Here is a 17,689-nt window from a genome sequence, read left to right as displayed (position 1 = left end):
TTTCCAAATCATCCAGCAAACCCTGAATGTAGTATCTCCAGCCTGTTCTCATTCTTTGAGGCAGAGCCTGTGGCAGGAGACTTAAGGAAAGGTAGACCAGTGTGGGTTTCCCACTGACCCAAACCAGTAGCCCATTCATCCTTTGAGGGATGAATGATTTTCTCCTGCTGCCAGATAAACAAGATAGTTTGCCCGTCGAAGCGGAAATGGTGTATGCTGCAGAACTAAAGATAGCAGGTTCTGACTGTGTTGGTAATTGAGGCAAGGTAGAGGGCTGTTACAGTCGTACAGAATAAAATTTAGTTTTCTTTAGCTTAAAGAAAAAGAAAATGAGATCATTATTTACCATAAATGTGTTACAAACAACATTATTTAAATTGCAAAACCAGCAAGATAGCTACCAAGAAATGTCACGTTGACACCTACTAGTGCAAACCTGCATTTTGCCTTTCTGTGCATTTGCTTTATAACAATCTTCAATGAGATCACATGCTGCTCTATTCCATAGGCTTCCTGCCTCATTTGCACAGTAGAGGGCAAAATTAAGTGGTATAAGCAACTACAAAGCTAGTATTTCCTGATTTTAAGTACTTAACTTGACAAAATTAACATTATTTCCTGACTTCTTTTCTGTGTTATAGTATATTGTAATCAAATCTCTTTTTAGTAATTTTATGCTGAAAGTAACAGCAGTGATCGGTGCTCAGCACTCTTACAGTTAATATTGTTTCCCATTGTACATCTGGATTTAATGACTTTCATTTCATTTAATTTCCCTGTTTAGCGTCAGAACCGTGTGTCCCGCATGCAGTTTCAAGTGACCAGCTATCTTCAGAAAACCTCAGTGCAGCTGTGGGACAAAAGATCAGCTCCCCCAACAGGATCTTCTCAGATGAACATAATTACGCCACTATTGTTATTGGTTTCCCAGACCTCTTGGTAAATACTCAGCATTATTATACAATGAAGTAAAATGATCTCATTTATTCTGTAACCATTTAAGTACCTGTTTACCAAATGATACAGAAAAAGACAGTAAATGACAGTACATTCGTGTAGTAGACATCATTTAGTAGGGGAGTCTGTTGTAGGGGGATTTCAGTGGAGTTGAAATAATAAGAAATAGGACACCATGATGTCTAGCATAGACAAAATTCGTCATAAGCAAGTACTGAATAGCGCCGGCTAGAGGAATAGTTTCTAAATCATGTGTTTCTATAGATTTTTAATTAAATATGACCACTGAGAAAAAAAGATATCAGTATCATTTTGGGACTGTTCAGTGTGAACTTTTTGCTCGGTATGCAGCAGTTAGCAAGACTCTGGATTTAAGAAAAAAAAGAAACAGAAAATGGTGACAAAACTATACATACCCTTCACTATTTACTAATGTAGTTAAGTTTAAATATTGCATGTAGTTGTGCTCGCTCCTGTGACACGATTAGAAAAGGACCAGAAAAGAAAGCAAAACTTAGCAGTGTAATGACTAAGGCTGTTGCAAGGAGTGGTGGTAAACACAGGGAAAATAAAAGCAGTATGTTTAATTCTTTGCATTTATTTATATTTAATACCTAGTGATACATAAAAAGCATGATGCTTATGGAATAAATAATTCTGTGTCATGTTTGCTTAATAAATTGGGGCAAATTAGAAGATTTAACTGTTAACAGACATGAATTTTGACCGAAGAAATTACTTTCAAATGACTGAAGAAAATATTCTGAAATCCAAAATTATTCAAAACCGTGATATTGTCCGTAAGACATTCTCTGTCTTTGCAATTAGCTTTTGAGTTTTACTTGGCTTGGATTTATATTACCAGATTGAGTATACTGGCTTTTCCTTTTATTTATAATACATGTGAGTTTATTGCTGGAAAAGGGAGGCAGTCTGAAGGAGGGAGTAATAAAGATGCTACACACTTCAATACCAACACTGGTGATGAAGTGTTTTGCTCTCCCTGATTTAGATTGAGGCCCTGGGTCTCATTATACATTGTTTTAAATTCCATATGGATGTCAGAGAAGGAGTGCTAAAGGTGAATGTGAGGGTGGTGGGACAAAACTTCAGATTCTTTAGTGTTAATGGTGTAGGTGTTTAGTGTGAACCAAGGAATCTAAATTCTTACTTGTAGTAGCAATGCTCAGCTGACCAAACATAGAGGCCTTCTTCAAAATGACGTGATTTATTCTCTAGGCTCTACTGACTATAGCAGGGGATGAAGCACTTGGATCAGATGTGGACAGCTACGTTTATGTCTCTGAACCTGGAGCCAATCCCAGCCTTAATGCCTAGCTTTGAATTCATTACCAGAATACGTGTTCCCATTTATATATATTAGTGGAAACTTAGGTTATAGTAACAGTTTGTTACATAGTTTGATTACAGGTTTTTCAATGCTTTCTGTTTCTGGTTCAACATGAAAAAAATCTTGATTCAGCTGTAGATCTTCAAAAAGTCAATTGCTAAAACTTGTGTAGGTGGCCTTGTGTAGGTTGTTTTTCACTCTTGTAGGAGTTTTTAATGACAAAATAATGCATGTCTTTTCCTCGTCAGGTGGTGATACGAGAGGTAACCACAGTAGCTACATTTGATTTGAAATTACATAAGCGGTGGAACTTAACAAGAAATGTTTGTTCTTAGACTGAATAATAGTAAAGTTCTGTTTATAAACTCCTTCTCTCTTGCAGTCTCCTAGCGAAGTGTATAGCTGGAGAAGAAACTCCTCTCTGAGTCGCAAACATGTTTCTCCGTCTGATTCATTTTATTATGGAGCCCGGAGGAAAACAGGAGCTGCAAAACAAACCAATTGTGTAACTTTATTGGCCTCTAATCAAATAGTCAGAATTCTAGCACCGGGAGATGTGCCTTTGAAAGACATTTACCCAAAAGGTAAGAGGTTCGTATACTTGTGCTGCAACAACCATACACGCTTTTGTTTTGTAAACTGAAATTACTCATAAATTTTTCTGAAATGTTTTTGAAGAATCACAAAGCAATCATTTGAGGAGGGATGAGAGTAGTTGCACTCATTTTTAAAATTAATTTGGATCTTTCTAATGTGCTAGATTATATTTCTAAGAAATTAACAGGCTACCTACACTGTCAATATCCCAGTAGATGGGATCTCCCTCTGTCCCCACTGGGAGCCAGCTACAAGAATACGATCATTCCAGTTCAGCAATCAGCCTTCACCAGGTTTTCCAACTTTTGCTCAGTGCTGCACAGACCTTCAGCAATAAGACAAACTTGTTGTCCATCTAGCTCAGTATTCTGTCTCTGGCGGGGCCAACATTTGCAGTTGTTTTGCTAGGGATGTTGCAGAGGACATCCCTGGCTCAGCCTTGAAATCTCCTTCTATGGACTTGTTGTCCACAAGTTAGATCCTCTTTGAACTTGTGTGTCTCCACAACAAGCTCACAAGTTCACTGTGATCAACTGGTCTCCTACGAGGTTTATCAAGTTTCTCTCATTCTAGCACGCAGGGTTGAGTGAATAATGGTTCTGCATTCATCTTACCCATCACCTTCATGGCTATGTAAACTTCAGTCACATCTGCCTTCTCTACAGACTGAAGAGACCCAGGCTTTTTAGTTCTTGTCTTGTCCAAGAGAATGTTGGATGAGCAACATTCACATACAGCAAAAGCACCCTCCACTTACACACTAATAAATCAGGTGTAGACTAGAGACCTTCAGATTTTTTTGTGCTGCCATGCCAAGCTTTCTGTTCTCAGCCAGTAACTAAAAATATAGCAATTAGTGCTAAATAACAGTGAATTTTGCATTAATTACCTCTAGAATAATCTCCAAGGAAAGATCACTATCAAAAGAGAAAACCCACAAAATATTTGTATGTGGTAGAATGGCATATGTTTTGAACTCATTGATGCAAGAAGCTATTCCTGGTTTGTTCTCTCTGTGAACTCTCAGAATAAATGCTTTATTCCAAATTAATTCCTTTCCACAAAATAAATAATCATCTAATAAATCTGCCCTGACTAAAGAAGCAAAGTCAAACATGTAAGCAGGGTGGAAAACTGAAATTACCTACATTTGTAAAGAAAATGTTAGCTTTAAAGAAGATTAAACTTCATAAAACATTTAGAGTTAGAAAGACAATCTTGGAATTAATTATACCACTACAGACTATAATCTTCTCATACCTTATAAACTACTGAAGAGTCAGACTGGGGGTTTTTTTTAGGCCTTGACAGTAAAAAAACAGTCTGACTCTGAAAAGGATGGTATAAAAATCCAGAAGGCAAATCTTATGAACTTTTGTTAAAATTAGTTTATTAATTTGGGAGTGAGGAGGGGATACAGTGCTTCCAAATGATACCTAAAACTGAGATCTTGACTGTTATTTCTAGAAGTCTTTTAAGTTGCTATGGTATATAACATTTTACAGTGCTAGATTAATATAATTAAAAAACGTGACATTGTTCATGAATCCTGGATACCAGCAACCTCAGCAAATTATCTGACTGAGAATTGACTTCTGTCTGACCGAGCAATTTAATTTATATTTATTGATACAGCCGAGCAAGATACTAACTTTTTTCCTCAACTGTTGCATAATATATTCCTGATTATTGAATGATAGCTTTAAATTTATAGAAAATTTATGATGTATAGTTTGTACAGTGCTTTATGGCCATTTAAATCGAAAGATTTAAGGCATTCTTGGAGATCGTTATAATTGATTTTTCTTTTCTAAGTGATGTTTTAATTTATGAATTGCCAAAATTGATATTAACTGAATGATGTGTAGTATGACCTTACTGGCACAATTAAATTGGACCCAAGCAAGTTCTATGTTTTCTATTCCTTAGCCTTTTTTCAGGACTAAAGACATTTCCATTTATCAGTTAATGGTCAGTTTTTCTAGTAGAGGAGGAGCTCTGAGAGGAGTCCTGCAGAGACCTGTGCTACTCAGCATGGTCATGAAAAAAATGGAAAAATGAATGAAAAGTGAGATGACAGTGTTTGCCGATCACACTGGTTATTATTCATGGTAGAAAGGATTCACCATAAAGGATTACAGAAGGCCTACAGTACTGACTGCAATAGAGATGGCAGATGAAATTCAGTATAGATAAATATAATGTACATGAAAGAAGAAAGAAGAGTCCTAGTTTTACGTCTAAACTGATGGAGCTGATCAGTACATCTCAGGAGCATGAGTTTCTTGTTATGGTAGATAGTTTCATTAAATATCAGTTCAAAGCTCAGAGGCAGTCAAAAAAGGCAAATCAGATGTCAAGAATTACTAGGGAAGAAACAGAAAAATCAGAGAACATCTTTGTGCTGTTGTGTCCTTAATCCATGTGTCCTTAACACTGTGTAGTTTTGGTCTCAAGGTGGGAGAAGGCTGGACTGGGGAGCAGAGACCAGCCTGTGAAACTGCTTCCCAATGGATGTTGAGAATGCTGAAACATGGATCCAAAGGAAAACTGGGCAAACTCATGGAAAGTTACTGAATACACAGACAGAAAAAAACCTCCACCACATTCATCTTAAGCCCCTAGATGAGAACTGATGGGTGATTTGAGGAAAATAGCATGTATGCGTGTCCATTCTTATACTTTTCAAGGATCTAACTACTCTTGGATACTAGGTTAGAGTGACCTAATATTGCCACCGTTACGGCACAAATCCAAAATCTTTCCGAGTGAAAAGGGAAGGCAGAAGGAAAGAGACGCATTCAGGTCCTCACTTGGAAGGTGAGATTGTAAGGAACTAGTGCTTACTGTGCCCATTTGAGATTCAGTGTTTGCAACCCTCTCTGCTGGGCCTTTGTTACTTCTGGAGTTTGCCTGTCAATCTCACTGACTGGTAGAATATTTCGTTGAATGTGCATTTAACTACCAGTAGCTGCTGAACAGTCCTGTCCCTTGGAGATTCAGTGTGGCTTATTTCTGATTGTGCTGCATACTTCATGGATGTCTTTGGACGTTTGGTGATTCGTCTGTGCTGTCCCTTGATGTTCTTGTCCTGTCTTATGTTGCCTTTGAGAAGTTGTTTTATATTTTTGCTTCAGTTGGCATATCTATCAGGCTTTCTTTCTCGTCTTGTTGGACAACGGGTCAGTTCTGGTACATAGTCTGCCATTTCTATTAATAATTCAAAATACTCAGCAGATGCTAGCATACTCAAAGATGTATTACCAAAACTGTTCCAGGAACAACAAACAAAGAAACAATTTCCTCTATATTTTATTGGAACTGTAAACCCGGGTAATAGTTGTGTTTGAAAAGAAACTGTAACAAGTAACAATTTCCTCAAAGGCTGCCAAATAGATGTATGGCCACAAAATATAAACTCAGCCAAGAGATCACGGCAGAATCCAGCAATTCAGGATTAATGTTTGTTGTAAAAACAAGGCTATAGAAATGTGGGCTACTTGAGAGCAAATATTTATGTCGCTTCTCAGCACATTCTATATATGAATATAAAATAAGAGTCTATTACTGAGTGTGTATCCTATTAGACTGACAGTAACTAGAACAACATGTAGTGTAACACACATACAGTTACAGGAATTATCACCACACATCATCTGGTCCTCCTGTTTATGTAGGGACAAGATGACACATGTTTAGACTCCTCCTAACTGATGTTTATCAAACAGTTGGCCAATTGAAATGCTTTACTCTCCTTGTATAAAAAAGATTTTCCTAGTATCCAGCTTTTTTTGCTGTGAACAAAACTGAATGCTTCATGTCTCCTCCACTCAGGATAATATTACTCTCTTCATAAGGATCTTTTTGGGTACTATGGGACATATCCTTTTCAGAAAAAAAATTCCTTTAGAGACAACAACAACAACAAAGTTAATTCCTTACATTTGTCCTTATAGCCCATCTGTTCTAACCTCTCTGTCACCCTCAGTATGATCTCACATGTCTGTGTTTTCCTTAAAGTCTGATGTCTAGAGCTGTGCGTCTTCTCTGTCGGACTTTGGCAGAGGAGGAGCAAACTGCACGTATTTAGGTCTGGTGTTCATGTTCCGTCATAAGATTCTTGACTGCAGTCCTAGGACCTGGACAGTTGCTCCTGTGTTGCATTAAAACTTTTGATTACCATTTCTTCAGCTTCCTAGTCTGTAATCCTTTGTCTTTTTACAATTTAGTTTGATTGAGTTCCCTGTCTAATTTACTAGCTTGTTTTTTAATTCTTATCACACAGTTCTACCGCATCCAGTTCAGTATCACCTCCATGTTCTAGATCTTCATCAGAATTTTTAATGTGTATCTTATTTTCTATTACTACCAAAGAGAGAGCACATTTTAAAAGAGTAACAAAATCTAAGCAAAACAAAAGGTGCTCTGTGGCCTACAAACTTGCATTTTTCCAGATTTTTTTAATTTCCAATCTGTTTGGTATTTCCATTTCTATGAAGATGAGTAAAGTCAGCAGATGTGCTACTGTGGATAATGCTACTGTGGGTAATCTATCATATGTAGATACAGCAGATATGTATAAAGTGCTGCCATGGGTTATTCTTTATACTCACTTGAACATTAAATCCACTTACACTGCTGATCTTACTTGTCTTTTCTGCATGTGCTGTATGCAAGCATTAACACTTCTGTAAGGTAACATCAGGTTCTCCTTCATTTCAAGGAGGTGAAAGATATGTTGTTTCAGAAGGAAATCTTGACTTGCTTTCATTTTGTGCCAATGATATTTTGTTCCCATACTGTGCAGTGTAATTCAGACTTCAGTTTTCTTTTCTGAAAAAAATAAAGTTCCTCAGTTTATTCCAGGCAGATGAAAGCCAGCTTCTAACTGGAAGCCACTTCTGAGCCCAGGCAGAGTGTGCTCATATGTTGGCAAAAGCCATTGTAGGCACACACAAATTTATTTCTGAGGGAGGGACCATAGTATTAGCTATATCTGTTAAACTGTCTATAAACAGACTATTAAATGCCTGACAGTCTAGGGCTGTTTACTATGAATTTATAAAATCTTTGCATCTTAGAATCTACCTGCAAAAAGAGTGGTCAATTTAAGGCAACAACATTTATCTTAATATTACTGAGAAATTTTCCAGTGGGAATCGTTAGCGTAATGTTTTGAAATGTTCCTCAATATGCTTTTAAAGACTGATATAGAGCAGACATTATCTTCAGTGACAGCTAAAAGCAGTGAGTTAGGGTTTGCAGTAATGCCTGATTAGTGCTTTTGTGAGTAGGGCTTTATTTGTGTTTAAGTTTGACATTTGCTGTACAAATACATTGTTCTTTTATAATTGCGCCTGTCTGGTTGCTCACTATCATAACAGTAAAACAATTCTGTATTTGCAAGTTGTACTCCTGTGTTGAATGTGAAAGCTTATCATTTTCTGACAGGTACAGTATAATGAAATGTTTAAATTTAATCTGCTAAGTGTAAATGCAATAACCAGCTAATCATGCAGCAGGAAAATAACATGTTTGCTTTTTTCCAGATGTCACTCCTCCACAAGCTGCTGGATACTTGGAAGTAACAGATCTTAACTCAAAGAAGCTCAAATACATTGCTATTCCTAGGTAACTGATTTCATTGATTAGAGCAGCCTCTGTCTGACTGGAAGAGCAAAGAGAATTTAGTGTGTATTATTACTTCAGGATAACCTAACATTTATCCCAGTGCAGAAAGTGAGAATAATTCATACCTAGTGTGTAAAGTTCTGCAACTGTTACAACATATTTTTTGTCAACACTTTTTGTCTGTTTACTAGCTATTTAATTAGAAAATATGGAAGATAGCTTTATCATTCCCTTTGTCTTTTTCCCCCTCTTCACCCACTTTGTCCTCTACCCTCTTTACTTTTGTTTTGCTCTTTATTTTCTTCTCTTTTTTCTCTGTCTTTAAGGTCTAACAAATACAGGCAGAGTGATCCACTGCTAGGTGGGTGGAAGCCAGAATTCAAGTTCCGATATAAAGTTCACCTTGAAAATAACTTGAACTTCTCTATGTTTTGGTTCTCCCTTTGGGAAGTAATACATTCCCTCACAAGTATCTTGCATGGTACATTAAAATAGCCAGACTATGTGGCTTCATTTTGATTTTAACATCTATCTCTCACCACTGTAGAACGTATTTGCAAATGTTTAATGATATAAACATATATTTTGGTTACAAATTGTCATTTTTCACTGCAAGAATAAAAAAAGGATTTTGTTTTAAACAACAGTCTCTCAACTTTGCATGTTTAAATAGCAGATGTAGGAAACCCACATATCAGGAATTCCATGCTTTTAAAAAATTCTAGCCATTTAAAGTTGATTTTGGCAATATCAATTGACTCATTTAAATTAATTCTGGTTCTTTAATAATCTCTGGGATCTGTTAATTAATAGAGAATTCATTTTGAACTGTTCACCATTTTATAATTGATCCATCAGCCTACATCTTACACAGTCATTCAAAAATGTAAAGCATTAACACAGAAATGGTAGGGAATCACACTTCGTTTTACACCAGGATTTGTTAAGAGATTACAAAAATTGCAAAGCCAAACTTCAACAAAATGATCCTTAACATAGTACAAGGATTTAAGCTACTTCTGGCAAGTCTGAGCATAGTTCCAGATTTAAAAATGTGCTCCATTAAGATCTGATAAATAAAGTGACTTATCATATATATGAATAGTTCTATGCTAAAATCTAACGACCTTTCCTTCTTCTGAGATAGTTAGCCTGGTCAAATGCTAAGATAACTCTTCTTCAGTTGAATTAGTACATGGTGATTTCAGTCATAGGTAGATGGATGTGTGTTACTGCTGCTTTTGTCCTTGAAAATTATTAGTTGTAGTATTAGTGCAAGTTGCTAAGTCATTATGCATGTCGTTAACGGTACTGAAAAAATGCAAAGAATCTTTCCTGCTTTATCTAAATTTCCCTTCATATTATGTAGCTATTAGGCCCTCTGTTTCAGCAGTAATTTTTTTTCTGCAAGTTGACTGTTTAAAACAGCGCTAAGATTCTCTGCGCATAAAGCTTTATCGTCTTTAAATGAGTGTTTAAATCTTCAATTTTATTAAAGCACTAGAGAAAGGTGTTACTTTAAGTTGATGGAAAGGTGTTTTCCTCAGTGCCCCCATTGTGTTCTTTTGTAGTTTGTTTTTTTTTCTATAACACATTTTTAAATTTTTTCTATTCTGTATAGTTTTTTGTAAAGACACGCTGTTTTCAGATAAATACAATACAGCAGTGGGTTAGGCAATGTGTTTACTTTCAGCCTGGTTCTTTTATACTGCTTTTTATCCAGACAAGTATCTTTTGGTCACATACAGTTTCAGTAGGAGGAACGTTTCAGATAAAATAGAGGGTCTGCTGTGCTTAGTTATAGTCTCTCATGGAATAGGATGTAATTTAATTTAATTGACACCTTAACTGCAGAAATACTCATTGTCTTTTTAATTGCAGCTTCAAGAAATACCACATTAATTCTTGTTTTTCAGTTCACAATCTCTCTCCCCATATACATCTTGGCTCTCTAAGATCTCGGACACTGATGCCCTGTTGGCACCGCTTGGCAAAGTAGGTTTGGTCAGTGTAGACATGGGAGGTGGAGTGAGGCTTTGGGAGACCGGGCTGGAAAGCCTTCAGCGGTCACTGCAGGACTGGAAGAACATGATTGGCCAAGAAGATGGTCGTCCTGTGCAGGTAGGAGTTCACAAAACTGAAGTGAAAAGCATGTAACAAAATGAGCTGCAAATGAGTTTTCAGCTGGGAGAGGGGTAAAGGGGGAGATGTGTTGAAAAACACTGTGAAGTAGAAATATGCCTGCAAGGAAAAATGAATAGGTGTCTTCAATGAAAAAAAAGACACAATAGCTTAATCAAAAATGTTATTTGTGACCCCTGTAATTATGGTTACTGACAGTCTCTTTGTCTTGCAGTGTTTGTATTTTTGCCAAATTCCAGTACATTTAAATGCAAATCAATTCTTTACCTCCTGCTGATTTTTAACTGCAACAACTTTAAAAATGTAGATTAATGAAATTAACTTTTAAGGAAAGCATATACCTTTCCGCAGTTCAAATAATTGAAAAAAAAAATACTGTGTTTGTTCTTTAGAAAAGAAATGTGCAACCTAGGTGGAAAATGCCTTGAGTTCAAAGTAGAGCCTGTGGCTAATTTTGAATATTCTCCCAACCGAGCAGAGTTGTAAGGGTCTCCATACAGCCATGTCCTCAGGTGGAATGTTTAGGTAGATGTTGAAAATGTACAGCATATACATGTATGCTGTACATGTATGTATGTATACACAAGCATTAATGTACTGGCTAATATGTATGATCAACCATTGCCACACGGAGGGAAAATTCAGGACTGTTCCATTGCATCTTTAATTTTATCAGTGGCTGGAGAAGGTATCACTTTCCTTTGAAGAACTCTTGTGCTTTAGGAGGACGCCTCCACTTTTGACGAGGAAGATCCTGTCTCTATCTACCATTGCAGTTATTTCATGCATTTCTGTAACCACTTTCACAGTAACATGAGAATGGGAAAACAGTCTTTTCTCAATTAGATCTTTCTCTATTCCTGTTCACAGGGTGTCCATGTATCTTGAGTGTGAATGACATTCATTAGGCCAAAATCATAGGTTTTCTTTCACTTTCTTTTCCCACCCTGAGCTCTCTTTCTACAGTCTCTCTGCAGTTACAGAGCTTGTGCAAGAACTGATGTTCTTGTTACTGTACCTCAGCAAATGCCTTTCATAAAAGTCCTGAGAAAAGGAAACTGTTGCCCAGTAGCACGTTTGTGTGGGTGCTTGTTGTTTTACCAGTGCCATTTTTATTACCAATGCAGTAGCACTAGCACCATCTTATGGTCAGATATAGTCGGTTTACACCAGCCCACTTTCATCTACTGTTCAAACTGACTAGTAGAAATGAAGAGGCAGGAGGAACAGTTAGAGTTTTTCTTGGTTTAATAGTTGGTTTTCCTTCTTTTATTTTTTTTCCCTTTTTTCTTTTTTTTTTTTTTTTTTTGGTAATGTAGTTTTGTTCAGTGGTATTACTGTACTATCAATTATAGTCAAGTAAATATTAGAGAATACTGGCTCGGAAAGTAGATATCATCAGGAAATGTTTAATCAATTAACTATTAATGACAAGTTAAAAAAAGGGTTAAGAAGTTTTCCCACAGTCACAAAGCAGGTTTTCAAGATCTGTGTAGAATTTCTCTGTCCTAGCAGCCTGCCTCTTTAATTCGTAAGCACATTCCAAGGTAAAATCTTCTTAGAGTATCTTTCTTCTTTCCTCTCTGAACACAGAGTATGTAGCTCAAGTTAGTGGTTTGCCAGAACTCAAAATGGCATCCTGTTGGATTTAGAATCATAGAATGAAAGAATGCTCTGGGTTGCAAGAGACCTTCAAAGGTCATCTAGTCCAAGCCCCACTGCCGTGAACAGGGACAACTTCAGCTAGATCAGGTTGCTCAGAGCCTCATCCAACCTGACCTGGAATGACTCCAGGAATGGGGTGAATGTTTACAGGGATTTGAGCTAAAGGGATTTGAGCTAAAGGGCTGAAACAAAGCCTCCTATGTGATCTTCAGACTTGTGTGATTATCACTACCTTCTGTTTCTCTAATTTACACACTTTACTTTAAATGGAGGGATAATGAGACTTCAGAAACTTTGTTTACAGAGACATACATAGAAATAGTCAATAAATCAAATATTTCATTCTATGTACATCCCAGGATTTATTTTACATCACCAATTTTATTCTGTTTGCGTCTTCAATAAGATAATAGGTGTGTAGTTGCAGTGTAAATGCTATAGATTGCTATTTGGAGATGAAGACCTTCACCTTTCCTATTTAACTCCATTTTTCAATGAACCTAGACATAAAAGCAGTACTTTATTAAGGCATCTGTTTCGGGAAATGGAAGGTTCCGTATTCATGTAGATTCCTTGTGTAAGGTAAGCATAACAAGAACTCCTGTGTTTCCTCTTCTAGATGCAATACTTTGCTAAGAAAACTGCAGCTAAGTATTTCCCAATAACTTTATATACAGAATTGGAGATATTCTGCAGCGACGTGTTGTTCTGTTCATTCAAGTGTATGAAAATCACCTTCTGTTGTGTAATGTTTCATGCTCATTCTCATCATGCTCATAGTTAAGTAGCTTGGAGTTTAATGAGGCATCTCTAAATCCTTGACTAAACCCATCATTCCCAATCATCTTGTAGCAGAAGCTCACTTAAGGAAATTGTCAGTGTTCCACATATCACTAGAATTCATTCCGCACCCTCCCCCAATTTCCCCTTCCCTAAAAGCTGCCATTAAAGCATCCCACACTGCTACTACAGGCTTAGCAAAGCTTATTTAGCCCTCCATGGTGATGTTCTTAGACCAACACAGGATCTGTTTAGGTGGTTGGAAACCCAGGTTCTGCAAAACCACACAGAGTATCTCTGAAGCTTCCGTACTTTTTGAGAGAAAAAAGAGAATGAGAGGGCTTTCCACGCAACTGCAGATTCAAAGACTGGAAGAAAACCTTAATCAGGCTTCAGTTGGAACCATTGGTTGCAAGGGAACCAGTGCAGCTCCTAGGGCTGCCTTTTGGCTTTCACAAACACGGTAGATCTCATAAACAGGCTGGATGCAGTAAAGCAGGTGAAAACAAACAACTGTTCCACTTATAATCAGTAATTAGGCTCCCTTGATATGATATTGTGGCAGTCTTCAAAATAGCCGACATTTGTTTTATATTGTTGATATATTTAGCAGAGTTCAAACTGCTGGAGTCTTGGAGGCTACAAAAATAGTTTATGGAAATATGGTTTATGTTTACATAGGTTTGCGTTTATATAGGCAGAACAGAAATTTTCTTCATTTACTGAAGTTTTAAACTCAGAATATGACTACAGTATTCTGAAGTGATTAGAGTGTATGAAATCTAATCATAATAATGGATTTTCTAAAATTATGAACTCTGCATGAAATACAGCTTTTCCACTGGTTTTGGTGTTTCTGAGAGCGAGATCACTTCATTGTCAAATATTTGAAAAGAATTTGGAAGGCAATTTATTTTTAAAATCTTGCCTTAGAAGTTTCATAGCAATAGGCAGACATTGATAAGTTTGTGTTAATTTTTGCATCAAAAGGTTATTGATAGAAATTAATTAGAAAAATGATGCAGTTAGACTGTTCTTTTTCAGTAAGCATTGTTTACTCTTATGTCTCATTTAGACAAAGTGCAATGCTTATATAAAATAATTTAAAGGTGTATCATTTTGAGGTATTTCAATAGATGGTAAGGCATCGTGCCCTTCAGGCACCTGAAATCTCTGCAACATAATCTTTCTTCATTTATCCGTGATTACCAGCAAAACCATTTACTCCTGTATTCATTCCACTTAGTGTTCTCTTGCTCTAGGCTGTTGCCCAAAGTGTTTTATGCCATATAAAGATTATACTCAGAATGTCATTGTTTTCAGAAGTTTCAGGGCATACTCAAACTTGTTGAGTCCTTAAAAATTTGTGCTTGGTCAAAGATTACAAAAACATTGGAAACCTTAGGGGGGAGACCTTATCACCATGTTCCATTATTTAAAAGGCAGCTACAAAGAAGATAGAGACTCTCTTTTTACAAGGAGTCACATGGAAGAGAGAAGGGGCAATGGGTACAAGTTACTCCTGAGAAGATTCTGATTAGAGAGAAGAGGAATTTTTTTCACAAGAAGGACAGACAGCCATTGGAATAATCTCCCCAGGGAATTGGTGGATTCCCCAACATTGGACATTTTTAAGATTCAACTGGACAGGCTGCTGGGCTGTCTTTTAGACCGGCCTTTTCTCAAGAAAAGTTGGACCAGATGATCCTTGAGGTCCCTTCCAACCTGGCATTCTATGATTCTATGATAGTGTATGTCTGAACCTTGAAATTGAATCACAACATTTTGGGCAATCCTTGTGTAGTCTTGATCTGCACAATATCACCATGCAAACTGACATTCCAAAGCTGAGGATAGTCAAGAGTTATTTCAGTACCAAGATTGTCCAAACAAGTGGTCTGATTTTGGGGGGGAAAAAAATTACATTATTGTAATCTGAGATTTCTGTGGGATTTATTTTGGAGGGTTTTTCTTATATCTGTGATGTTCGATGTATGTGTGGAACCTGTAGTAGATACATCATCTCTAATGTGCATGAGATGAGTTGTTGAAATCACAGTGCTATATATAAAGGCCTAATGAGTTAAGCTGTTGGAACTCTCCTAATTTGCTATGGACTCTCTCATTTCAGTGCAGCAACCCTTCCTCATAGATATTAAGGTAACTAGTTGGAAATGAAATCATATCTTCATTTAAGTGAATAATTAAAAAGAAAAACAAACTTCTCTCCATTTTCTCATCTTTCTGCTGTAATCGTAAAGCAGGGTCACAGAGTCACAATATCATGGTAGAGCCCAGACCTTAAACCCTGCCTGTTCTACAGTACACTGCTTTTTCAAGGACGGTTATTTCTTACATCTCTGGCCTACGCCAGAGGCTCGGTCTACATAGGTGTTCTTTATAGTATGTGTTTTCCTTAGAAACTTAAAAATCTGAAATGTTTGGCTCAGGTTATATCTGCTCTAAGAGCTCAGGTGGGCTTCTTAAATGATCCAGATTCTGTCCATATAATGTTAAGGTCACCTCCTGTAGGACTGAGCAGAGGAAAGATACAGCAAATGTGAACTGAGTGAGTGGGCACCAGCCTTGCTAATATCAGCTGTTTAAAAATAGTGAAGACTTGGCACTGATAGCTCAGCTACAGTTCTGCTTCAGGTGTAAGATTTACACATATATTCACCTATGAGCAAGCACATGTGCTGTGCAGAACCTGAATGATAAAACAGCTCCATCATCTCAGCTCTTTAGTCTCAAGACTGATGGGCAACACTGAGCTTAAAAAGTCATGCACTGCTTTGAGGTGGGTCAGTCCAAAGGACGTGTGTAAGACCTGCTCAGGGCAGGTTTCTACCCGTTGGGGCAACAGCTCAAAGCATTTTGACAGCCCATGCCACTGAAGACTATTCACATAGCACCTATCAGTAATGGACCACCTATTCAGGGCAGACCTTTATTGGGACAATTTTTTAATATGAAACCAGGCCCTTCCAGAGACAAGAAGCAGCTTGGAAATGTTCTCTCTGCCTTTTTTTCCCCTAATTTGCTTTTGTGACTTGACCAGGTCTGTCTATTTTCTAACAAAAACGCAACTGATTAGCTAAGTCATGTTAGAGTTCACAGCATCACAAAACCGAGATGGTGGAATCAACCTAGGGAAATACATGAATGAGAATTTAAAAATCTTTGTTTTCTCCTTGCCAGTGGTTTGAACCACAAAATGCACAAGGGACAGTTGTGCAGTAGTGTGTAGAAATTTATGCAGTACTGGCCCAGATTCACTCTGCTAGAAGAGGTCCAGAAGTGGACAAGTCAGCATGACTTGGATATATTTGGGGCCTTGACACTAAAAGGAGACATGAATGAAATGTATGTAAGAATAGTGAAGGGTTTAGATTAAGGTTTGGGGAGATTTCATTCAAGATCTTCTGCCCTGGGGAACTGACTGAGAGAATAGCTTTCTGTCAAAAATGAATGCTTTTATCTTAAATTGTGATTCCTTTTCCCAGAACTGCTAGAGGCATGTTCTTTTGGTTTCTGCTGTGACTAGTTAACATTTCACTGTTTCCACAAAGCATGAATCATTGTAACTAGCTAAACAGAGAAGTGAAAAAGAGTTATTTCATCCATCCATAACCATTTCCCTTTAGACTCCCCTAAACATTATAACATGTAATTAATGCAACCTCTGGAGCCAGTAAGTATTATCATTGTTTTCCAGAGGAGGAAAGGGAGACATAAGGAAGGAAGGTCACTTGTTCAGGTTCACACTGTATGTCTGCACTGCAGTGTCAGCGATGGGATAAATGCAGTATACACCCATAAGGATAAATAAACATGCTTTGTACCTGTGTTGCCAAACTGAGTAGCTTGAACATCCTTGGATGCTGCAATCACTATGGACATACCTTCAATTGGGCAAAAAATTGCATATAAATGCAGTATGGCCACCTAAGAAAACAAATGTCATCTCAAGATAGCTCCTGGTTGAAGCACGCTTAGCTGAGATGAGTATACACATATTCAGCAAAACTCAAAAAAGGTCATTTTAATAGATGTTTTTCTCAGATTTGAATGACTGTCTTCACTGTCTTATAGCAGTGCTCTAAGATTGTAACAGAACACGTAAATTATGTCCTGTGAACAGCTAGAAGACACGAACATATGGTTCATGTCAGTAGTGTAAAAGAGCAATGTTGATGTGTTCATCACTGATAGCTGAAAACTATTAAAGATATTTTTTCCTGTGTCTTAACTGCTCAAATCATCCATGATTTAAGGGCTTTTTGTTAAAAACAGCATTTTGATGAGTTCAGCAGCACTCAGTAGTAGTTCCCACCATTCAGATTTTTTTCAGCAATCCATCACTTAACCTTTTGATCTGATGAGGGGAAAGGCAAATACTAAGTAACTATTATGGTATGTCATGTCCATCATTAGAAATATATTTAAAATGTGTTCCTATCCTACCTAGACTTCAGGTAAAGCCTGTGTCAAACTGAAGTCAAAGTTGAGTACATTTTTAGGTAATCATAGCACCAAAAATGTTGAATTTATTGTTGAAGTTAG

General features: G+C 37.1%; 1 protein-coding gene across 1 annotated transcript in view; it reads left to right on the top strand.

The window, feature by feature from the left end:
- VWA8 (von Willebrand factor A domain containing 8) overlaps window positions 1-17,689 on the top strand; it is a gene marked incomplete at both ends in the record, with an annotated part of 95,036 nt that overhangs the window by 55,399 nt on the left and 21,948 nt on the right. Inside the window, 4 exons of the mRNA XM_010135978.1 lie at window positions 785-939; window positions 2,691-2,892; window positions 8,455-8,536; window positions 10,453-10,657. Of these exons, the coding sequence (XP_010134280.1) occupies window positions 785-939; window positions 2,691-2,892; window positions 8,455-8,536; window positions 10,453-10,657 (644 nt within the window). The remainder of the gene's footprint in view (window positions 1-784; window positions 940-2,690; window positions 2,893-8,454; window positions 8,537-10,452; window positions 10,658-17,689) is intronic.

The sequence above is a fragment of the Buceros rhinoceros genome, unplaced genomic scaffold, assembly GCF_000710305.1.
Source record: "Buceros rhinoceros silvestris isolate BGI_N320 unplaced genomic scaffold, ASM71030v1 scaffold14155, whole genome shotgun sequence".
Taxonomy (NCBI): domain Eukaryota; kingdom Metazoa; phylum Chordata; class Aves; order Bucerotiformes; family Bucerotidae; genus Buceros; species Buceros rhinoceros.
Note: the sequence above shows the minus strand (reverse complement) of the source record. Positions and strands in the feature narration are given on the sequence as shown.